The 25,287-nt window shown below is 42.3% G+C and overlaps 2 protein-coding genes across 2 annotated transcripts in view; both read right to left on the minus strand.

Annotated features, from left to right (window-relative positions):
- Window positions 1-5,562, minus strand: part of PLEKHM1 (pleckstrin homology and RUN domain containing M1) — a 72,058-nt gene extending 66,496 nt beyond the window's left edge. Inside the window, exon 1 of the mRNA XM_054535296.2 lies at window positions 5,414-5,562. The gene's annotated coding sequence lies outside the window, so the exon portion shown is untranslated. The remainder of the gene's footprint in view (window positions 1-5,413) is intronic.
- The window catches only part of LOC100441993 (leucine-rich repeat-containing protein 37A3-like), a 56,002-nt gene continuing 35,137 nt past the window's right edge, over window positions 4,423-25,287 (minus strand). Inside the window, 9 exon segments of the mRNA XM_009251634.4 lie at window positions 4,423-4,838; window positions 5,414-5,934; window positions 5,937-6,396; window positions 6,399-6,952; window positions 8,908-9,026; window positions 14,140-14,223; window positions 14,773-14,844; window positions 20,797-20,868; window positions 23,634-23,705. Of these exon segments, the coding sequence (XP_009249909.4) occupies window positions 4,626-4,838; window positions 5,414-5,934; window positions 5,937-6,396; window positions 6,399-6,952; window positions 8,908-9,026; window positions 14,140-14,223; window positions 14,773-14,844; window positions 20,797-20,868; window positions 23,634-23,705 (2,167 nt within the window). The 3' untranslated portion in view covers window positions 4,423-4,625.

Consider the following 25,287-nt stretch of genomic DNA (forward strand, 5'->3'; position numbering starts at 1 on the left):
GGCTCCGGCGGGGGCTGTAGCCCCCATCCGCATGGAGCCCATGGTTCACAGGTCTCAGTCTTCAGAGCCTTCAGCCCTGCGAGCCCGAACAGTCCACAGGGCGGCGCCAGACCCTCTTCCGAACGCCATCCTCCAAAGCCTCGGCTCCAACCGGTTCCACTTCTTCAGGTTCAGGATTTTCACTCTTCTCGAATGGGGGTGGCCCTCCCCCAATCTTCTGAGTCGCAACAGCATCTCCCTCCCTCTAGGACCTCAGAGCCAGAGCTGGGCGAGAGGCCCTGACCTCCGGGGTAGGGTGGCAGCGTCCCTGTGAAGGTGCGGTCCTGCCTCCCATCCCCCGGCGCCCGGCCTCTCCCACCCTCAGCGCCCTGCCCACCTCCAGCTGAAGATGCCAAGGCACCTCTGCTTCCTCCCTCCCCTCTCTGCAGTACCGCCGAGTGAGCATAAAAGGGCTTAATATAGGCTTCGCCGTGCGCGAGGACTCCCACCTGTAATCCCAGTACCTTGAGAGACCAAGGCGGGAGGATCACTTGAGGCCAGGAGTTCAAAACCAGCCTGGGCAACAAAGTGAGGCCCATCTCTGGGAAAAAAAAAAAAAAAAGAATAAAAGAGGTCCCTTTTTCTGGGAGATTGATGTAGGGGAGTGTGAGTTAGAAGGAAGGCATCGAGGATCAGTCATTTAAAGCAGCATCCAAGGATGTTCAAGGCTAGAGATCCACAGGTGTATTTTCAGAAATTGAATTTCCTGGCGGGGCACAGTGACTCATGCCTGTAATCCCAGCACTTTGGGAGGCCAAGGTGAGCAGATCACTTGAGGTCAGGAGTTCAGGACTAGCCTGGCCAACATGGTGAAACTGATTTTAGAAAAAAATAAAAATTGGCCGGGCGTGGTGATAGGCGCCTGTAATCACAGCTATTCGGGAGGCTGAGGCAGAATCACTTGAACCCGGAAGGCAAGGTTGCGGTCAACCGATATCATGCTACTGTACTCCAGCCTAGGTGACAGAGTGAGACTGTATCCAAAAAACAAAAAACCCCAAAAGCCAAAACAAGCCAGGCATGGTAGCTCGCACCTGTAATCCCAGCCCTTTGGGAGGCCAGGGCGGGTGGACTACCTGAGGTCAGGAGTTCGAGACCAGCCTGACCAACATGGTGAAACCCTGTCTCTACTAAAAATACAAAAATTAGCCAGGCATGGTGGTGCATGCCTGTAACCCCAGCTACTAGGGAGGCTGAGGCAAACTTGCTCGAACCCAGGAGGCAGAGGATGCAGTGAGCTGAGATCGTACCATTGCATTCCAGATTGAGCAACAAGAGCAAAACTCCATCTCAAAAGAAAAAACAAAACTCCTGAATTTCCCTGTGGATACCTTTTCTCTGGCAGCCTTTTTCAATGAGGGCCATGTTTTCTCCAATACTATATGGCCTGCAGACCACTCAGCTTTCATTCCAGTGAAAACATTCCAGAAAAAACTCTGAATCAATTCCAAGTGTTTCTCCAATCAACTCAGGGCATGATTGTGTGTCACCTGCTGCCCAGCTAGAGTGACACCTCTCCAGGCCTCTGACTTAGCTAGGTCTCCACCATGTGACTCCACCGTAGACTCCACGCCTTCTTCTTTTGCAAAGCCTCGGACACCCAAACACCTACCAAAAGTGAGTAAGGTGCCAGGACACCTCCAAGTATAAGTGGGGCTCTCCAGCACGCCTGGACGTGGAGGTGTGATGCAGAGTGGTGGCTGCTCATGACACTCATTTCACCCCTTTCTGTGAGGTGCCAGAAGCCCAGGAAGCACACATCAAGGCTCGCTTGCCAGTGGGGTGCTGCCAATAAAATGTAGTCACGTGGAATTTGGAATGTGGAAAGGAGGTAGAAGTCATCCTTTCCTCCTCCGTAGCAGCAGGTGTGCAGGCTCTGGTGGTCAGCTGGACTCCATACTCCCCCACCAGTCACCAGCCTGGGGACCGTGGGGCTGCAAGGACCTCAGCAGCAGTTTCCCAAGTTTCCTGACTTCTTCCATCCTCCGGAAATCAGCTGTGGTAAAGTAGCCTGAAAGCCAGTGGTGCAACCCCATCCCCACAACCTTCACCACCTCTAGCCCCTCCAGTGATAAGCACTAATTGCCTACATACAACCCTTTTTTGTTTGAAATATCTAGAGTAATTTCTGTTTTCCTATCTGGGGTACTGTAACATAAGAAATATATATTTGGTCTCTGCCCACAGTTCCTAACACAAAGCTCCTAAAACCGTTGGAAATTCCTGAATGATGGTGCTAAGAGCACTGTCTTCTTTTTTTGTTATCATTTTTCTTTTCTCCTACGTGTTTTTTCCTTTTTAAACTTTTCTTTTAGGTTAGGGGGTACATATGCACGTTTGTTATATAGCTAAACTTGTGTCATGGGGGCTTGCTGTACAGATTATTTCATCACCCAGGTACTAAGCCTAGTACCCAATAGTATTTTCTGCTCCTCTCGCTCCTCCCACCCTCCACCCTCAGGTAGGGCCCAGTGTCTATTGTTTATGAGTTCTCATCATTTTGCTCCCACTTATAAAAACATGCAGTATTTGGTTTTCTGTTCCTGTCTTAGTTTGCTGAGGATAATGGCCTCTAGCTCCATCCGTGTTCCTGTGAAAGACATGATCTCGCTGTTTTTTTATGGTTGCACATCTTTTGTTCTAACATTTGGTCCTTAAACCTGGTTCCTGATACAGAGCTCCTAAATCCCTTGGAATTTTCTGGGTGATAGAAGCATCCTTTGTTCTCATGAGGTGACTCTTGGTGGGCTCCTTATTTGGAGACTGGTCACCAAAAAGACCTAACTATGGTTGGAAGCATTGTACTATCAGCCCAATTCCCCATCCTCTGGGGTGGGGAGTGGAGCTGAAGCTTGATCATGCCTACGTGACAAAGCCTCCAGAATAATCCTAAAAAGACAGGACTTGGGGAGCTTCCAGGTTGGCGAACACATCCATGTTCCGGGAGAGTGGTGCACCCCAACTCCACAAGGACCCTTCCAGACCTCACCCTGTGTATCTCTTCATCTGGCTGTTCATTTGTGTCCTTTAAAATATCGTTTGTAATAAATCAGCAATAGTAAGAAAACTGTTTTCCCGGGTTCCATGAGCTATTCTAGCAAATGTTCAAACCTGAGGAGGGAGTTGTGGGGACCTCCAATTTATAGCCAGTTGGTCAGATGCATAGGTGATGCTTGGCCTTCCATCTGGGGTCTGACGTGGGGGTGGTCCTGTGTGACTGAGCCCTTAACTTGTGGAGTCTGGTGCTCACTCTGCTTAGGGCTTCTCTGCCTTTGTAATGTCCTGTCTAGAAGGCCTTTCCTTCCTCTTGTCAGCTCAGAAAACTTTTCTTCCACTTCCCTTCTTCTAAACCATCCCTTACACCTACTCCTTTCCAGTCGACCAAGAGCAGAACCACGGCTGGCTCCACTGCCACCATGCCATTCCACACTGTCTCCTCAGGATGTATTCAGATGTCCAGCCCTCCCCCCAGTCTAGGAGCCCTTTGAGGACCTCCCAGGCTCAAGCAATCCTCCCACTCCAGCCTCTGAAGTCTCTCATATGGTGTCTAAGAAATGGTGACAAATCTCACAAAGGGACTAGGCTCAGCAGGGCTGGAATATTCAGGGAAGGTGTCAAGAAGAAAGATGAACTTGAGTTGGCTTTTGAGAGATTCATAGGACTCCCACAGGCAGAGTGAAATAAGGGCATTTTAGATGGACAAACACACAGACAAAAGCAGAAATGCGGGTGGTGTGACTGGGGTATGGTGAGGGGCTGCTCTGGCTGGAATGGAGGGCTGCCACAATAATGGAAATGGTAAATGAGGCAAGTAAGGTTGGACTGGTAGCATAGCGTCAAGGTTGCCAGCTTATTAAATCACTCTTCCAATATGCTAGCACTGGCCTGTTGGGAAAAGTAATACACCATGTAATCGAACAAAAGACAAACAGAGGCAAGCTCCAGGAATGGGCACTGTAAACAGGACTTGCCCCAGAGTAGCCAGATGTAGGCTGTAGATAAGTTGATGCAGGTTGAGCATCTCTAATCTGAGGGGGAATGTCTCACATGGTGTCCAAGAAATGGTGTCACATCTCACAGAGGGTCTAGGCTCAGGAGGGCTGTAGTATGAGACGTTCCCCCTCTCCTGTGAACTTCAAAATGTGGCCAACAATTTTTTTAAAAGATGGCTACTCTGTAGTGCTTTAACTGGACCTGTTTAGACAACGCCTTACACACTGGAGGACGATACTGTGTAAATCTAATAAGTCTACAAGACAATACTTCTCTCTTTTGGCTCTCTCCTTCCTCTCCAGGGTGATGACAACTCCGTGAGGGTGGAGATTACACCTCTCTCATCATTTCAGCAACAAGGAAATAAATTAGTGGCAGAGTAAGGGTGACTTGGTGAGTACATCCAATTGTTGACATAGTTTTGGACGGGAGAAATTTTGCTATTATATCGACTTCTTAAAATAGTCTAGTGGGATTAACTTGGTTTCAATTCACAGAGATCTGGAAGCGAGGATCCTTTAAAAATCCTGAAATATACACTGCAGTAAAAGAACAAAGCATACACCTCAGCCTTAAATGACTGAAGAAGTATGTCAAGTAGTAGCAGGTGGGAAAGTGGCTTTGGTTTTCAGTTTGTGAGCTCTGAATCCACACAAAGACAGGACTGCATTCTGAAAACCTGAATTAATTATTGTCTTTACCCAAATGAAGTGGAAAATCGCAAACAATTTCATTCGTGTAATGATCACACATAATGCCAGGATGAGTTTGTTGTCAAAGTTATATCCTGGAACTTCTTTTGTGAGCTAAAAAAAAAAAAAAAAGAAAAAAAACAAAAAAAAGAATGAGAGCTAACTATTCAAAACCCAGTATTCCAGGTGAGTAGCTTACAGGTTCATTTTTATTTTTTTGAAACAGGGTCTCACTCTGTCACCCAGGCTGGGGTACAGTGGTGCAATCACGGTTCACTAGGCTCGACATCCCTGGGCTCAGGTGATCCTCCCACCTCAGCCTCCCGAGTAGCTGGGACTACAGGCACGTGTCATCACCCCAGCTAATTTTTTTATTTTTTGTGGAGACAGGGTTTGATTATGTTGGCCAAGCTGGTCTCAAACTCCTGACTTCAAGTAATCCACCCACCTTGGCCTCCCAAAGTGCTGAGATTACAGGCGTGAGCTACCACCCCCGGCCTACAGTTCATCTTGTGCCCTAATCTATTTCACTCTCTACATGAGCAAAGTGGGAGATCACTGTCATAGCCAAAGTTACATGGCCAAGAAAAGCTATGGCCTGGGAGTCCCAGGTTCTCCTGTGTGGGCAATTTCCTGGGATATGCTAAATGATGGGAAATCTGGGTCTCATGTTTCTGTGTGGTCCTCACCTCAAGCGACTGCTGCTCTTTCTGTTCACTCTGGGCTTCCATGTTCTCATTAATATAGTTATCAGTCTTCCATTGGTCCGTATCCCATTCTACTTTGGACGCCTTTACTTCCTGCTGCTCACTGAGAAGCTTCATCAGGAGGCCTGTCCTGGAGATGAGCTTGGCACAGGTCACTTGCACATGGGCCCCAGAGCAGTCCATCTTCAAGGTCCGGATAACATGAGAAATGAGCCTTCTCACATTGTTGTTGCAGCTAAGAGACTGTAGCTGCTGGGTTAGCTGAATTTCAAACTGATCACCTGGGGATGAGAGCAATGGGTAATTGAAGCTTTTGGGCTCGGGGGACAGGTCAGTGCCCACATTGTTGTATTCCCATTTTGTCTCAGTTTATTTAACAGTTGGCCCTAAGTTGAATGCAGTCCCAGCGGAATCTGCCTCAGGAGGATGATTGTAGTTTGTGTTTTCAGAGATGGTACCTTCTGGCATGTTAGTATTTTCCATAAAAACGTTTTCTTCAAAGCATTTCTTGCAGTTGTGTCTTTTATATTAGTGTTTTCTATAAAACGTTCTGAAGGAGCAGATACTTCCAGAAAAGGGTTTTCTTGAGGCCTCAGGTCTCCTAAGGATGAAAAAGCCCCTTGTGAAGGGGAATTTATGAGGCTCTTCGCTGCAGAGAATGGAGGCCTGTTTGCGAGCATCAATCTATTAAGATAACTTTTCTTTCTGAACTTTGGACTCTTTTTGACCTTGGGTGTTCTGTGGGTCATGCGGGAGCGAGTTTTGGGAAAGCGGTATTTTTTTCTGCAATGTACGACTGGTTTAGAAGCCTTCATATTTGTAACTCTAGCCTTTGCACTTGCTAAAATGGAAATAGCGTGGGTTAAGACTTTCGATCTGTCTCTCACCTGAGGTAGGGCTTTTGCAAAGCTGGAGGTAGAAGGCGCGCCCTTGGAGAAGGGTTTCAGCACAGAGCCTGCTGCCTTTTATGCTCTTGGGTGAACGAAGGCTTGGTGTAGACGGTGTTTCCCGCTAACTTCTCAGGCCCCTGCTGTATGTGAAGCTGTTCCAGCTCCCTTGGGGCTGGACTCCCGAGCCTTTTTTCTTCGGCAGCATTCTCCACAGATGCCTGGGCACCCTGTTCCCTCCTGATGCTCTGCCTTCCCACCTCTTTGAAGGGCCTTTTCTGCATGCTCCTTGGGCCCATGAGGACTCTGTTCACTCTCTGCCAGTTTTTGCCTCCAACACTTTCAATCTTTGCCAGGCTGTTTCCTGTGGTTGGCAGTTTAATGAACGGTAATAACATTGATTTCACATCTGGGTTTACCACTGAGAAATAAGGCAAGATGTAACTTAGTGCACTGATAACATCACTCTCGTCATTGGTGTCTAGCTGCTCACTCCCAAAGCCTGACAAGTTGGTGCCGCTGCTGTCTGAGGGCACCTCCGGCTCAACAGTCAGCTCAGTGCTTGTGTGATTCTTCCGGGCTTGTAACACCTTCATGAACGCTCCTTCTGGATTCCCTACAGATGCTTCTTCAGCTGTGAAAAAAGAAGAGACTGCTTTGATCATGAAAGATGATGGGACGGGATGCATCAGTCCATAGCTGTACACCCCAGTCATACAGAGTAGGAGTCAGCAAACATTCGAGTGCCATTCAGAGAGGAGAAACACACACCCAATCCTAAACCTATGAAATGGCAACAACAAAAGGAGAAAATAAATCTTTTGAAAACATGGCCACCTACTTGGAACATTCCATAGTGTGACATAGAGTAACTCTGCTTAGGATTATTTCGTTGATCCCCAGGGGCCAATTGCCCAGTGCTCAGTCAAAGCCCAAGGTGGAAGACAAGTGCTTCCCTGATGAGCTGATGAACTGGCCTCTCTGCAGACTGCTCCGTACCCTGTGCTGTCCTGCCTCAGATGCAGAGAGAGCACAAGGCTCCCGCTCTCCTCGTCCTCGGTGCGCCTGTGTTCTTGCTACCATCACAACTGAATGCAATGAAAGGCGGTCCTCTGAGAGGAGCAGGGTGGAGATGCTAAAGTGGAGGCCCCCTCCCATTGCTGATAGATCCTCATCTGGCATGCGCTCCACCAGCCCACCCCATTCTCTGCTCCCACACATCGTAGCCCCATCACAGAAGATGCGACATGGAAAAAAAGCACTGTGTCCACCCTAGTTCTTAAATTTGGGCAGGGATTTGGGGTGTAGGTTAAGAGTTTTTTAAATTTGCCAGATAGTATCCCTATGTTGTTAAATACACAATGAATCTCTGGTATGATAGCAGTTTCTGGATAAACATTACTTGAGGTCCTAAAATGCAGAAGGGAAAAAGCAATTTTTGTCAGATGCCTACTTTGCTTTCATTTCATCTCTAATATTTTGGATAGGGAATCATCCAAAGCTTCTGACTGTGTGAAGGTCAAGTGTGCCAGTGTGCAGCTGGGTTTCTTTTCCAGAATTAAAAGTATTTTAGGTGGTGGTGAGGGTCAGAGGAAGAAGTAAAGATTGTGAGAAAGGGGAAGAAACATGGGCTTGCGGAGAATCCAGAATTGGGGCCAGAAGACCTGGCACTAGGCTACAGCACTTAGCACCTCTGATCTTGTTTTTCCTCATCTGCAAAAGGAGGTTAACAAAGCTTTTCTGTCCACTTCTTGGGGAGAAGGGAATAATATAATTGGTAAAAAAAAAAAAAAAAAAAAAGTTTTTAAAAATAAGCAACACTGACTTTATGTAACCAAGCATTATTAATTATCCACCCCATATCACTGGTAGATACCTGTATTCAAGCTATCTGGACATGAAAGCAGTCACATTTTAGAAGTCATGAAGTTGGTGCTAATAAACCTAATCTACAGAAACACTCTTGAAAGCCCTTGAGCGTTTGTTCTGTGAACAGAAAGGTTTAAGATTCAGAGCATGTTCAGAATTGGATGGTCTAAGAATGGAAAAGCCCTCCATTCCATTAGAAGAGCCAGGTAGCAATTTCTGGTTATGGAACCAGAAGCTCTCAGGCTTCAAATAAAACAGCATCACTTGTACTCTTATAAAACTGTAAAAACAGAAAAAACCAAAACCGGATCTACATCTGTCCTATAAGGCAGAGAGTACTTGAGACCTCATGGATTTAAAACCAGCTTACAAACTACATTGCACTATATGAAGAAATTATCACTGTGGGCAAAGCATCAAGCAGAGAGCACAGTACACAGTGTGTGGATGTTAATGTTATTCCCTAGCCTTCCCACTCCTTTGTCTTGGTCCTTTGTGTGTATGGAACAGTTCTATTATTAAATTTTGTAATAATAACTGAGAACCTGACTCTCAGCAAGGGAGTAGTTCAGAAATTGAGGGAGTTTAACTCTGAATGAGTAAATAAAAATAAGGCAATTGTATCATTAGCTTAAAATTTTATCATCATTAAAAATAAAAAGTTTAAAAACAAATACTTAAAATAATGTAATAATTTATCACCAGGCAATTTGGACTCACGACAAGGTATGGTGTTTGTCAGACATGCACTGTTGCAATGCAGCTTGACTGTCTTGCAGACAGCCTCAATGCTGTTTTTAAATTGGCAGAGGCAGCAGGCCATATGGCTAGGTAAGATCCTATAGATGAAAACAGAGAGCAATAAATTAGTGGTAAAGCGGTTACTTGAGTAGGTAAAGGAGGCAGCCAACGCTACCACAGGGGTGGGGAAAAGGTGTCATTGAAGCCTATGGACTGGACAGTTGGCTAGGAACCAGAAGGCCAATAGGAAGGAGGGCAAAGGTACCCAACTGAAGGGTAAGCATGGCAGTGAATATGGTATGCCTAGAATAAAGGTGGTTGGGATTAGAATTGGGTGACAGTGATTAGTAGTTTAATTCAGAAGTATCTCTTCCCAACTCAAAAGTCTCACTTTGGGCTGAAAGTACAGTGGAAGAAGGTAGACTTTTAAGAAGTCTGAATAAGCCCCCAACTTCTGGAGTCCCTTTCTCAATTCCTGTTGGGAGTGGGAAATATTATAAATTACTCTGGGCATTAAAAATAGCTTAGTTTAACCTGGATTGTGGGGTTAAAAAATAACAAAGATTGCATTGGCCAAATCTGGACCATTTGAGCATTCAAAAGAATAACAACAATAAGTTACAACATATTTAATATAAAGAAGAATCCACGAAGAGTGATATTGAAAAAGAAAGAGGGGGAGTTCTTCTTCAATGAAATAATGCCAGCTACTAAATGTAGAAGGAATGGCAGAATTTTAAAAAGTGTCACTTTGCAACCATCAGTGTAATACAAATTCATTCAGACAAGGATTATCACTGATGCACATTTGAGTGAAAAGACATTTGAGAACAGGATCTTCACTGAACTCAAAGTAACAACCCACAGATTATTTATTCATTACCAAAGGGAAAATTATTATTTTTTATTTTTATTTTTGTCACCCAGGCTGAAATACAGTGGCAAAATTACACCTCATTGCAGCCTCAACCCCCCTGGGCTCAAGGGATCCTCCAAATTCAGCCCCCTGAGTAGCTGGGAGTATAGGCTTGCACCACCATGCCCAGCTAATTTTTTTTTTTTTTTTTTTTGTACTTTTGTATTTTCAGTAGTGACAGGGTTTCCCCATGTTGCTCAGGCTGGTGTAGAACTCCTGGGCTCAAGCAATCCTCCCACCTCAGCCTTCCAAAGTGCTGGGATTACAAGCGGGAGCCACTGCACCCAGCAAAATAATTACAATGGAGAGATCTGGAAAATCACCTTAGTCAAGTGATCAAACTTAGTATTACAGGCCACCTGCGGTTACGAGGCAGGAAGGATACATCACCTATGCAGTATTTTTCCCAAAAATGCTTAACTTGAATTTCATCATGAGGAAACAGACAAATCCAGATTGTGGGACAATTTACAAGACAACTATCTTTGACTCTTAAAAAATGCCAATGTCATGAAAGATCAAAGAAAGTAGAGGCATGTTTTAGATTAAAGGAAATGAAGACATGACATGCAGTGCCTGATCTTTGATTGGATTCTGTACTATTCTTTCATCTTTCTGGCTTGTTTGAATTTTTTTCAATACGTAAATTTGGGCAAAAGAGATAACCAAGACAATTGATTAATTTATTGTTATGGCTTATTGGGGGCACTTTCAGAGAGATAAAAACAATCCCTGTAACTGAAGTAAAAGGTTAATCTTAACGCAGTATAGCATGGTCATTAAGAATACAGATTCCACAGCCAGACTATGCTTAAATCTCAGCTCCGCTAATAATGTGAATTTGGGCAAATTGCTTAATCTCTGTTCCTTGGCCTTGTCATTATAATAGTACCTACCTCTAATAAATTTTGAGGATGAAATGAGTCAATACCTGAAAAATGCCTGGTGCACAGTGAGTGCTCAATAATAGTTAACTACTATAATTATTATGTTGCAGAGCTTGTGGGGGGCCTTTTCTGAGTCCTCCAAAAGGATGGCTTTATTAGGGCCACATTAAGACTGTGAAAACAGAAGAGGGTTTCATGGATACAAGAAGTCTATGAGTTGGGGGTACAATGTATAGAGTTTTAGATTAAAACTGCATCCAATAAGTTGGCCTGACACATCTTTCAAATCTATAGAGGAATACTCACAAGTGACTAGTATTATTCCTTTGGGTCCAGTGGAAGCCTCTGATCTTCATATGGAATGGACCCGGAACCGTAACCCAGCATTTTATTATATAGCAACCTTAACTCTGACACAAAGGTGTTTCTTTGTTTTGAGGCCGGGTCTCACTCTGTTACACAGGCTGAGTGCAGTGGTGCAATCTTGGCTCACTGCAGCCTCTGCCTCCTGTGCTCAAGTGATCCTCCCACCTCAGCCTCCTGAGTAGCTAGAACTACAGATGCGCGCCACCATGCCTGGCTAATTTTTGTATATTTTGTAGAAATGGGGTTTCATTATGTTGTCCAGGCTGGTCTCGAACTCCTGAGCTCAAGCAACCCTCTCTCTTTGGCCTCCCAAAGTGCTGGGATTACATGCATGAGCCCAAAATTTTTGTTATTCTTTTTCTGCCCCCAACTTTTTATTTTAAACATTTTCTTTTTTTCCTTTAAGCCTTAGGATGGCTGGGAAACATTTTCAAATGGTATAATGAACACCTGTATAACTTTCATCTGGAATCAATAGTTGCTAATACTTTGCCACATTTGCTTTCCGTGTGTGTATGTCTATACATTTTCTGGACAAAACCATTTGAGAATCAGGTGCAGACATAATGACCCTTAACCATTGAAGACTTCAGTGTGCAGTCCCTAAGAACCAAGGCATTCTCCGACATAACCAGAGGACTATCATCACCCAATGGAACTTCATATTATCATTGTCTACTATGCAGTCCATATACACATTTTCACAATTGTCCCAATCATAACATGGCTTAAAAAATTCAGCATCCAATCAAACATCAGACGTTACACTTAGTACATGATTCTTTAGTCTCCTTCAATCTAGAACTCTTCCCAGGATTGTTTTAAAGTATACTGACAAACCTTTGAGACTGTAAATGACCTGAGGTATACTTGAGAATAATTTTTCAATACGCATTAAAGATCATTACACATGAGCCAAGACTCAAATGAGCTGGCCTACTTACTTTGTACATAAATATGTAAACTCCTGAAGACTTCCAATAATGAACATATATGGGTATATATATATGTACACACACACATATATACATATATACATACATACACATGTGTATATATACATATATGTATATATACACATACATATATGTATATAAAAATATATATACATACATATATACACATATATACATACATATATTATATATATTATATATGTATGTATATATATTTTATATATATATATACGTGTATATATGTGTGTGTGTGTATATATATATATATATATTTTTTTTTTAGACAGGGTCTTGCTCTGTCACCCAAGCTGGAGTGCAGTGGTGCCATCTTGGCTCACTGCAACCTCCACCTCCTGGGTTCAAGTGATCCTCCTGACTCAGGTTCCCTAGTAGCTGGGACTACAGGTGTGTGCCACCACACCTGGCTGATATATATATATATAAACTGCAAAGAAGTTTATATATATATATAAACTTCAGCACTCTGGGAGGGTGAGGCAGGAGGATCACTTGAGACCAGGAGTCCGAGACCACCCTGGGCAACATACTGAGACCTCATTTCTACAAAAAAATAAAAAATAAAAATAAAGATGAAAAAAAAAGATACACCATATATGCAAATTAACTCAAAATGGATCATAGACCTAAATGTATATAATTTCTGGGAGAAGACATACAAGAAAATCTTTTAGATGTTGGATTAGACAACAGGTTCTTAAAGATTTCTCAGGTAAGAAACAAAAAAATCACAAGTCATTTAAGAAAAAAATGCTAACTTAAAGCTGATCAAAATTAAAAACTTCTGGTCTTCAGAAAACATTTTTATTTTTTACTTTTTTTTTAGACAGAGTCCCACTCTGTCGCCCAGGTTGGAGTACAGTGGTGCAATCTCGACTCACTGCAACCTCCACCTCTCAAGTTCAAGCACTTCTTGTGCCTCAGCCTCCTGAGTAGCTGGGATTACAGGCGTGTGCCACCACACCTGCCTAATTTGTGCATTTTTAGTAGAGACGGCATTTCCACACAACCAGAATACTACTCAGCAATAAAAAGGAGTGAAGAGTTGTCCCTCGGTGTCTGCAGGGGATTGGCTCCAGGACCCCCTGCAGATACCGAAGTCCACAGATGCTGAAGTCTTTTTTATGAAATGACATAATGTTTGTATATAGCCTCAGGTATACTTTAAATACCTAATACAGTGTAAATGGTATGTACACAATTATACTGTATTTTAAATTTTCTACTGTTTTTACTGTTGTATTGTTGTTTTATATATTTTATTTTTTCCAAATATTCTCCATCCATGGTTCGTTGAATCTATGGATGAGGAACCTGCAGATATGGAGGGCCAGCTGTAGTAATAGGTGCAACAACATGGATGGTAGCATAATCTCAAAAAAATTTCTGCTGAGTGAGGCCAAGCAAGGTGGATCATATCTGTAATCCTAGCACTTTGGGAGGCTGAGGCGGGCGGATCACTTGAGGTCAGGGGTTCGAAACCACCTTGGCCAACATGGTGAAACCTTGTCTCTACTAAAAATACAAAAACTAGCCAGGCATGGTAGCATGCGCCTGTAATCCCAGCTACTCGGAAGGCTGAGGCAGGAGAACCACTTGAACCTGGGAGGTGGAGGTTGCAGTGAGCCTAGGTCATGCCGCTGCACTGCAGCCTGGGCAACAGAGTGAGATACCGTCTCAAAAAAAAAAAAAAAAAAATAGGTTTTGTGCAAGGAGGCAAACACAAGAGGCTACATGCTATATGATTTCATTTATCAGACATTCTGGAAAAGGCAAAAGTATAGGAACAGAAATCAGATTAGTAGCTAACGGGCTGATGGTGGGAGGATGGGATTGCCTACAAAGGGACAGGAGGGGCCTTTTTGAGGCATCAGAAATGCCTTATATTGGGAATGTGGTGGTGGTTATGTAACTATACATTTGTCAGACTCATCAAACTGTACACTTAAAAAACATGAATGTTATTATATGAAAATTATACCTCAATAAACCTGACTTAAAAAAAAATAATAAAAACAAACCTAAAGAACCAACTAAGTAAAAATAAATCTCAGAAAAAATAACTTACAGTTTTTCCAGTTCAACAGTCATCATGAGAATGTTCTTAAGTGTTGTAAGTGGGACTAGCATTGTTCCCATGTCTCTGAAGAAGCTGAAACATTCATGACATGAACCCCAATAAAAAATTCTGTACTTAACAATTCAATTTTGGCTTCTCTATTAAACAAGCCAGCTCAAGAGTTTATTTGCTGTAGAATTCCAGGGAGCTCTTATTAAAGAAATTAAAGTTGATTTGCATCATCAAATTAATGATACTCAAGAGCAGAACTTACACCTTTTTTTTTTTTTTACCATTATCTTCTCATTTTCATATTGCACTCACCATCTTATTTACTCTTTTCTTCATTTTTAGAATAACGAACACCTTTTCTCCTTTGCTTTCTTGGTTAAATAATATTCCTCCATGTGTCTACATGTTCCAAATCTATATGGGTTCTTCAGTGCTGTTCTCTTCCCCTGCTGGCTGTCTTGACCATTATACATCCTTTTAATTTTTTTCTTTGCCAATAACTTTTTTTCAATAACTCAGTTAAAATTTAAATTATGACATTTTAGCCTAAATGCAAAATACTTAAGCTTTGATGAAAAATTTAAAAAGCATAAATCATCTCATGACTCATGAGAGTACTATAGTACTTACAGATATTTTAATGCTGGCAATTTGAAGAGATATGGATCTTCAACAGTTGTCAGAGGATTGCAATTGAGAATTCTGAAAAATGGAATGGAATTAAAATAACCTGCATTTTCAACGTGTAAAACTGCATGAAAAGTTTATATTCATTTTTTGGTATGGAACTTGTAGGTAAAAAAGAAAAAAATGTTTCCTGTTTTTACCTAAGAAATCACCATTAGACTCTATAAAGCACTATTCCTCTGGGAACTACCGAGGTCTCTAGAAGATAAAGGATAGAACACGGGGAAGAACTACAAGGAAAAAAAGTGGATAGCAAAGAAAAAATATGCCACAGAAATTTTCAGGTCAAAAACCCTAAAAGTGACTATGTTGGTAGGAAGCCCTGACTGTGGAGGAAACACTATTTCTAGCGTCCTCCATAATTCAAGTTGCTCATCATAATTCAAGTTATTCATCTATTTTTTTTTTTTTTTTTTTTTGAGATGGAGTCTCGCTCTTGTTGCCCAGGCTGGAGTGTAATGGCTCCATCTTGGCTCACTGCAACCTCCGCCTCCCAGGTTCAAGCGATTCTCCTGTTCTGCCTCAGCCTTCCGAGTAGCTGGAATTACAGGCACCCACCACCACGCCCAGCTAATTTTTGTATTTTTAGTAGAGACGGGGTTTTACCATGTTGGCCAGGCTGGTTTTGAACTCCTGACCTCAGGTGATCTACCTGCCTCAGCCTCCCAAACTGATAGGATTACCGAGGTGAGCCACTGTGGCTGGCTGCTTGTGTTTTATCTTTATAAAGTTTTTAAAATTTATGGTTTAATTTGCACAGTTAAAAAAAAAATAGGACCAATTATTTTGCTTTATAGCCAAAGAAGGAATAAATCTAAGGGAGGAACTGGTGAAAACCATACTCCCCCTTGTCTTCTTGTGTGACATCACAGCCTTTCTTACATTGCATGTAATCACCTGTCCACTTGTCAGGCTCCTGGACTATGAGCGCCTTGAGGGCAGAGACCACAATTTTTTTTTTTTTTTTTTTCTGAGACGGAGTCTCACTCTGTCGCCCAGGCTGGAGTGCAGTGGCGCAATCTTGGCTCACTGCAATCTCCGCCTCCCAGGTTCAAGCAATTCTCCTGCCTTAGCCTCCCGAGTAGCTGGGATTACAGGTGCCCGCCACCATGCCCTGTCATCCCTGTGCCTGGCAATGATGTCTGAAATGTATTAGGCATTTAACAAATGTTTATTGAATAAACAAATGACATTTTGTTTATATGTCAATAAAATGAATAAATTGATTTTGATGCAAATTTTTATTCCAAAATGCTGGAATCGATTTTCTTTTTAATTCTTTAAGGTGAACAAGAAAAAGAAACAGGAAGAAATAAAAGAAAATCTGCCTTTAGGTTAACCCAAGCATCATCTTTCTACTTCTGCAGAAATTATAAAAATAATAATTATTACAGTGAGTATCTACTGGGTTGCCAGGTATTTGTGATCAGCAAATACCTTACGTGGTAGATATTATGATTGCCCTATTTTTAAATGAGGAAACTGAGGCACAGAGAGGTTATATAACTTGTCTTAGGTCACCAAGCTATTAAGCAGCAAAGCTGTAATTTGAACTCATGTGTTTAATCTGTATGAAGAAAAAGGGTTTACTTTAACCTTAGGTTTTTTTTAAATTTTTATTTTCGTTCTTCATTCATTCTTTTTCTTTCTCTTTTTCCTTCCTTCCTTCCCTCCCCCTTCCATTTTCTTTCCTTTCCTTTCTTTCCTTTCTCCTCTCCCCTCCACTCCCCTCCCCTCCCCACCCAAACAGGGTCTCGCTCCATTGACCAGGCTGGAGTGCAGTGGCGTGATCTTGGCTCACTGCAACCTCCACTTCCCAAGCTCAGGTAATCCTCCTTCCTCAGTCTCCCAAATAGCTGGGACTATAGGCACGCACCACCACGCCTGGCTATTTTTTGTGTTTTTAGTAGAGATGGGAGTTTCACCATGTTTGCCAGGCTGGTCTTGAACTCCTGATCTCAACTGATCCGCCTGCCTTGGCCTCCCAAAGTGCTGGTGTGAGCCACTGGGCCCAGACTTAATTTTGAGAAAACTAAATACAGAAGTGCCTTTCAACCTTCTTCTACTCCTCTGGGAGGACCTCTGTGAGAATTACAATTTCTCATTAGCAGGGCATGGCAGCGCTTGCCTGTAATTCCAGCTGTTTTGGAGGCTGAGGCAGGAGAATTGCTTGAACCCAGGAGGCGGAGGTTGCAGTGAGCCAAGATCAAGCCACTGCACTCCAGCCTGGGCGATAGAGCAAAAAAAAGTGGATTACAGTTTCTCTTTTTATGTCTTTCCCCTAATCATTTCCCATGATTAAATAGTTAATTAGTCTATGGTCAATGAGACTTTTTTTTTTAAGAGACACATTCTCACTCACTGTGTTGCTCAGGCTGGAGAGCAGTGGCTATTCACAGCCACGATCCCACTAGTGATCAGCATGGGAGTTTTGACCTGCTCCATTCCTGAAATGGGCTGGTATACCCCTTTTTAGGCCACCTGGTGGTCTCCTGTTCTGGGGAGGTCACCATACTGATGCTGAACTTAGTGCGGACACCCAATCAGCATAGCATGTTACAGCCCAGAATTCCTGGACTCAAAGGATCCTTCTTCCTTTGCCTCCCGAGTATCTGGGACTACAGGCATGTGCCCGGTGAGCTTTCAGAGATTTAAAACCATGTTGTAAGTGACATCAGTGAAAATGGTGGAATAAAGACATCCAGGCTGGGCGCAGTGGCTCACACCTGTAATCCCAGCACTTTGGGAGGCCGAGGTGGGCGGATCACGAGGTCAGGGGATCGAGACCATCTTGGCTAACAAGGTGAAACCCCATCTCTACTAAATATACAAAAATTAGCCGGGCGTGGTGGCAGGCGCCTGTAGTCCCAGCTACTCAGGAGGCTGAGGCAGGAGAATTGTGTGAACCCAGGAGGCGGAGCTTGCAGTGAGACGAGATTGCGCCACTGCACTCCAGCCTGGGCAACAGAGCGAGACTCTGTCTCAAAAAAAAAAAAAAGACATCCAAAAATTCATCCCTTCATAAAAGCAACAAACACCAAAAAAACGGCAAAACAAAAAAAAAATTGACCAGAATAAACTTTTTCAGAACTCTAGAAATGTAACCAAAGTCTTACAGCAACCCAAGGAGCATTTATTCAAGAAAAATTTCTGTAAGAACAGTGAGATTTGTGTTAACTTGCCTTAGACCATTCCTCACTCTCTAGCTCAGTAGTCGCCTTGAAAAACAGCCCACATCCCCAACCAGAGGGAGCAGAATGGAGCTGGAGCTCCTTCAAAGCCTTATTCTCAGTTAACTGTCATGACGTCATCTGTCTGGTGGTTCCCTGGAAGACCTCATTTGAAAGGTTTGTCTTTATTTGACCAGAATGAAAGCTGTCTAGTGCTAAAGCCTCTCCACAGAGGGTGTTTTGGAAAACAATTACAGACAAGTGTTTTAACACGGCAACTGTATTGGGCAATGAATAACAGTTTGGGGAAAAAAAGCCTAATCAAAAAGCTTAATAGGAAAAGCTGAGGAATGAGATGTCCACAGGAATTTTGAAACACTCTGATATATGCTTGGGAAACTAGAAGTCCATAAGACATATTCCTGGCAATTTGGAATGTCATGCACATGCATAGGGCAGGCTGTCAGCATGGTCAGGAAAGACCTACTAAGTTCATAAACTCTCACCCCTGGCTGATCTTGAGGTTCTGCACAAACAAGAAGTGAAAGCTAAGGCATGGCTGTAAATTGTCTGCTGAGTGCTGAAGGTATGCCCCAACATGTACACAGAGCCCCTTGGCAAAAACTAGGAGACTTATCAGTTCCAAGAATTTAAGTAAATCTTCATGTAATCATTAGCTGATCGGTAAGCTAACCGAGGAGAGACTTTTGTGGGAACACATGACATATAATGCAAGACTTTACAGAAGAAGTTCAGAAAAGTCACTAAATAAATAGCAACTACTAACACAAGCAGCAGTAACACCAAACCCTGGCAGCATGGATATGATTTTCAGAATTGCTACATTATATTATTTAAAATATTCAATTTTTAAAAAAATTTATGAAAGATGCAAGGAAACAAAGTATGGCCCAAACACGTGGTGGGGGGAGAAATAAGCAGAAATTGTCCCTGAGAAAGACCAGATGTTAGACTTACTAGACAAAGATTTTTTAATTTTTTATAGGTGGGGTCTTGCTAAGTTGCCCAGGGTGGTCTTGAACTCCTGGCCTCAGCCTCAACCTCAGTCTCAGCCTCCCAAAGTGCTGGGATTATAGGCACGAGCCACCATGCCTGGCCTAGAGAAAGATTTAATTCAGCTATTTAAAATATGTTCAAAGAGATAAGAGAAACGATTCAGTTCTGTAGACTAGAGAACTAAAGGAAAGTATGAAAGCAATGTCTCATCAAATAGAGAATATCAATAAAGAGATAGAAACCATAAAAAAGAGCAAAATAGAAATTCTAGAGTTGAAAAGTAAGGTAACTGAAATGGAAAAATTATTAGAGGTTCTCAATGGCACATTACAGCAGGCAGAAGAAAGAATTGGGAACTTGAAGGTTAATTGAGATTGTTGACTCTGAGGAACAGAAATAAAAATGAATGAAAGTGAATGGAATCTCAGAGACCTGTTTGTGGAACACATCATCAAGCTTACTAACATACACATAATGAGAGTCCCAGGAGAAGAAAAACAGAAAAAAGGAGAAAGAATATTTGAAGAAATAATGGCCCCAAACTTCCCAAATATGATGAAAAACAATCTGCATATTCAAGAAGCTCAAGGAACTACAAGTAGGAAAAACTGAGGGATCCACATCTAAACATACTGTAATCAAACTGACAGAAGCCAAAGACAGAATATTTTGAAAGCAGCAAGAGAAAAGCAACTCATCACGTACAAGGGATCCTCAATAAGATTAATAGCTGATTTCTCTTCAAAAACAATGGAGGTGCTGGGCATGGCTGCTCACACCTGTACTCCCAGTACCTTGGGAGGCTTGAGGCTCAAGAATTGCTTGAAGCCAGGGGTTGGATACCAGCACTGGCAATATAGTAAAACCCTGTCTCTACAAAAAATTTAAAAATAACTGGGCGTGGTGGTGCATGCCTGTAGTCCCAGCTACCCAGGAGGCTGAGGTGACAGCATTGCTTAAGCCTGGGAGGTGGAGGCTGCAACGAGGTGAGTGGTTGCACCACTGCACACCAGCCTGGGAAACAGAGCAAGACCCTGTCTAAAAACAAAGCAACCACACACAACAGTGGAGGACAAAAGGCAATGAAATGGCATATTCAAAGTGCTGAAGAAACTGTCAACCAATAATTCTATACCTGGCAAAACTACCTTTGAAATTGAAGAGAAATTAAGATATTCTAGATAAATAAAAACTGAGAGACTTTGTTGCTAGAAGACCTGCCCTATAAGAAGTACTAACGTGAATCTGCACAAAGAAATAAAAAGCACTGGCCGGGCACAGTGGCTTAGGCCTGTAATCCCAGCACTTTGGGAGGCTGAAGCTGGAGGATCACTTGAGGTCAAGAGGTTGAGACCAGCCTGGCAAACATGGTGAAACCCTGTCTCTACTAAAAATACAAAAATTAGCTGGGTGTGGTGTTACATGCCTGCAGTCCCAGCTACTCAGGAGGCTGAGGCACTAGAATTGCTTGAACCTGAGAGGCAGAGGTTGCAGCGAGTCAAGATTGTGCCACTGCACTCCAGCCCAGGCAACAGAGCGAGACTCTGTCCCAAAATAAAGAAAAAAAAAAAAAGAAAAAGATACTTACATAACGCAATAATTATAAATCTAGTTGATGAACATGAAGTATATAAAGATGTAATGTGTGACAATAACAGTATAAAGGAGGGGGTGAGAGTGGAGCTTTAGAGAAGCAAAGTTTTTGTATACTATTGAAACAAAGTTTCAATAGTTTTTAGTTTTATGACTAAAAACTCATAAATATAATTAACTAACTTACAAATACTGGAGGGATAGCAGGCCTTCAAATGAATCCTTATGTAATTCAGTCAAGTTATTTTCACTGAGAATTCTGGAAAATGAAGAAGTTATTTCTAGATTAAAATGCAAACTACAACTATTTGCTACACAGGACTGTCTCCTGCATGTGGAGGAAAGCTGGGTCATGGTCACTTCAAGATGGTGGGATCTGCTCTGCTTTCATTCAAACCTGTTCTTGCATTTTCCTTTTTGTGTCCATCTCTCTTCACCACCACCACAAACACACACACACACACACACACACAGACACAAGCACACCCCTACCCACTCTTCCCACCAAATTGTATTATTTCATGCCTCTTCTCTAGATCACAAAATCCCTTTTAGAATCCAACTCTGGGTGGCACCAAGATCAGCAGAACCTCCATTTCCTCCTCTCTTTTCCCAAACCTTATTATGAAAGCCCCACATGGAACCATGTCAGGGCTGCAAGTGAAGCCATTCAACCTTTTTCACCCATCAAAAAAATTTGAAAACTACAATGTGCATAAAGTGCACATAACATAAATGTTGTTTATATTTAATTTAATTTAATTTTTGAGACAGGGTCTCACTCTGTTCCCAGACTGGTCTCAAACTCCTGGCTCAAGTGATCCTCCTGTCTCTGCCCCCCAAAGTGCTGTGACTGCAGACATGAGCCACCTCACCTGGCCAAATATTCAGTTTAATAATTATGAAGCAGATACCCATGTAAACATCGTTACAAAAGATCATTGCTAGCATGCCAGAAGCCCCAGTGTGCCCCTTTCCAATCACATCCCTCTCTCTAACCCTAACAGGTAACCACTATCCTGACCTTTGTAATAATTTTCTTGTTTTTAAAATGTAGTTCTGGCCTGGAGTGGTGGCTCATGCCTGTAATCCCAGCACTCTGGAAAGCCAAGGTGGGTGAATCACCTAAGGTCATGAGTTTGAGACCAGCCTGGCCAACATGGTGAAACCCTGTCTCTACTAAAAATATAAAAATTAGCTGGGTGTGATGGAGGGCACCTGTAATTCCAGCTACCCGGGAGGCTGAGGCAGGAGAATCTCTTGAACCCGGGAGGTGGAGGTTGCAGTGAGCCAAGATCGTGCCATTGCACTCCATCCTGGGCAACAAGAACAAAATTCCATCTGAAAAAATAAATAAAGCAATTCTCCTGCCTCAGCTTCCCAAGTAGGTGGGATTACAGGCACCCACCACCATGCCTGGCTACTTTTTGTATTTTTAGTAGAGACGGGGTTTCGCCCTATCGGCCAGGCTGGTCTCAAACTCCTGACCTCAGGTGATCTGCCTACCTCCCAAGGTGCTGGGATTAAAGGCATGAGCCACCACGCCTAGCATGTGTTTTATTTTTAATTTAGAATTCATCATGACTTGTCTATATACATTGAACTAATGATGTGACACACAAACTGTTGTGAAAAATGTCAGTTACTTCTAATGTAAGCATTTTTTCCAAAATCACTTATGTGTCTAAACCAATTCCTTCTATAAATCAGTAAGAAAATGATAAAACAATTCAACAGGAAAATGAACAAAGGCCAGAAAATTCAGAGAGGAAACACAAATGTTCAATAAACGTATAAAGATATTTAATTAAATTCATGAGTAATCAGAAAAATTCAAATTTAGATGGAATCCCTTTTATTCATTCATAAACTCAGCAAAAAGTTGGAGAATACCCAGTGGAGAAAAGGTGTTGGGAAATGAATGCTGTCATATTCTGCTGATAATAGAGTAAGTCGGCACAACATTTTTGAAGGCAATTAAAATTTTATATCTACATAGTCTTCACCCCAGCAATTCCATTTCTAGATATCTATGCTACAGGAATACTTGCCCATGTTCACAAAGAAGCATGTACAGGGATTTCATTGCAGCAATGCATGTAACAAGAAAACTAAGCATAATCTAAATATTCATCAATGGGGAAATTATTCAATAAACTATGATGCATCGATACTATGGATTATGCAGGAGTTTAAATGAATGGGGTGACCCTCTAAGTACTGGGAAGGAAAGAAATCTAAGGCAATCATGAAGTGAAAGAATCAAGTTGCAAGATGTTACCATTTATGTAAAGAAAAAATTTTAAAAACCTTTTGCTTTATGTAAATATGTATGTAGGTAAATGGGGAAAAGTCTGGAAGCATGTATACTAAATGCAGAGTAGCATTACCTCAGGGATGAGGGAGTAGGGCACAAGGAGGGTTTTTGTTCTATCTGTTATTGCATTTTTATACATTGAAAATAGAATCATGGGCTGCGGGTGGTGGCTCATGCCTGTAATATGAGCACTTTAACAGGCCAAGGTGGGAGGATCACTTGAGCCCAGGAGTTCAAGACCAGCCTAAGCAGCATAGGAAGACCCTGTCTCTACAAAAATACGAAATTAGGTGGGCGTGGTGGCATGCACCTGTGGTCCCAGCTACTTGGGAGGCTGAGGTGAGAGGATCACTTGTGCCTGGGAGGAGAAGGCTGCAGTGAGCTGTGATTGTGCCACTGCACTGCAGCCCGGAGTTTGACAAAGTAAGACCCTGTCTCTGAAAAAAAAAAAAAAAAAAAAAAAAAAGAGAACAAAAAGGAATACAACAATGTATTATTTGTATGATAAAAAATAAATCTAAATTGCCTCTTAAAGAGAGCCTACCAAATTTAATTTTAAAATAACCATACGATTGCAATCAACAGTGGTTGATTTGGGGTATGGAGGAGAAATATCTTTCCTCAGAGGTACTGACCTCAAAATTCTGGACCAAAAAGGATCTTACAATGCAGTTAGTTTTTGTCATATTTGGAGAGAATATACTCACAGTTTCTCGGTCCAACTGTATGCTTTCCATACATTTCCATCAATGTAAGAAATATAGTTTCCTTGGAAATTTCTGTGAAGAAACACAGTTTATATCCTTGAATAGGTAGGAAAACAATGAACACGATAAGTAAAAGAATCATTGCAACCTTGTCGGGGATATTCAGAAACAGAAAGTAACACCTGCTTTCTCATTTCCAGAGCTATCAGCTTCCCAGTTTGCACAATTCATCAAGAAATTATGCGGGGCCACTGGCACAAATGGTGAGGCATCTCCCGGAAGCTTAACTTCCTATCCATCCCATCTCTTCGACAGATGATGCCAGTTAATTACTTTGAATGTAAGTATTTTATCTAAAAGCACTTATGTGTCTAAACAGACTCCTACAAATCAATACCAAAATGGTAAATAATTCCACAGAAATATGGGCAAAAGCTTATCATTATCAACAAATGAGAAGAAAGAAACCCTATGCCAGGTAACACCAAATCTTTGGCCCAGTGCCCTCTGTTGAAACATCCTAGGCTTTTTCTTTCCACTCCTATTACAACTGATCTGATCTGGCCCCTTCACACTTCACTCCTAGATTTTGCTAGACCTTTCTATTTTGTCTCTCTGAATTAAGCTTTTCCTTTTGGGCACTTTATATATGGATTCTAAAATAATCCTCTGCATGTCTACACTTGCACATAACGCAAAAAACAAAATAAAATAAATAATCTTCCTGTTTTAATCATTTAATCTCTCTTGCTTGGAAACTTTCAATGGCTTTTCATACCTCATTGTGTAACTTTCAAACTCCTATTGCTGATAATCAAGGTTTTACAGAATCGTATCTTCATTGCTCCCTCACCTAATTCTTTGTAGCCACATTGGTCTACTGAATTCCAACCACACCTGTAGCCATGCCTTTGCCTAGACTGTACACCCATTTTTTTTCTATTTAACAAATTATAGCTACTCTTTAAGACCCAAGTAAAGTTTTAGCTTACCCATGTAGCTTTCCCTGATCTCCACACCTCAAGGATCACAGATTCTGGCAAATTCTAGCACCAATGGTCTGCATTATCTTTTAGAACTTAATTATATATACCCCCCTTTTTATGCCTATTCTCTTTCTTCCCTCCTATCATTTTTTTTTTTTTTTTTGGAGACGGAGTCTTGTTCTGTCACCCAGGCTGGAGTGCAGTAGCGCGATCTCGGCTTACTGCAAGATCTGCCTCCTGGGTTCACACCATTCTCCTGCCTCAGCCTCCCGAGTAGCTGGGACTCCAGGCACCCGCCACCACGCCCGGCTACTTTTTTTTTGTATTTTTAGTAGAGACGGGGTTTCACCATGTTAGCCAGAATGGTCTCCATCTCCTGACCTCGTGATCTGCCCACCTCGGCCTCCCAAAGTGCTGGGATTACAGGCGTGAGCCACCGCGCCCAGCCTCTTCCCTCCTATTATTTTCGTGTTCTGGAGACAGTAGCATACTTGGCCCTGGGTTTGACACAAAACGAGTTCTACATATAGAAAGCTAGGGACAAAGATGAGTTCTGGGCAAAACTAAAGGACTGAGTAATCATGTGAACAGCCAACACTCCTACATACGCTAGGCACTGATGAAGTGTTTGATATATTCACTCACCTAAATTTCACAAAAATCCTATG

This window comes from Pongo abelii, chromosome 19 (assembly GCF_028885655.2).
Source record: "Pongo abelii isolate AG06213 chromosome 19, NHGRI_mPonAbe1-v2.0_pri, whole genome shotgun sequence".
In the NCBI taxonomy this organism is placed as follows: Eukaryota; Metazoa; Chordata; class Mammalia; order Primates; family Hominidae; genus Pongo; species Pongo abelii.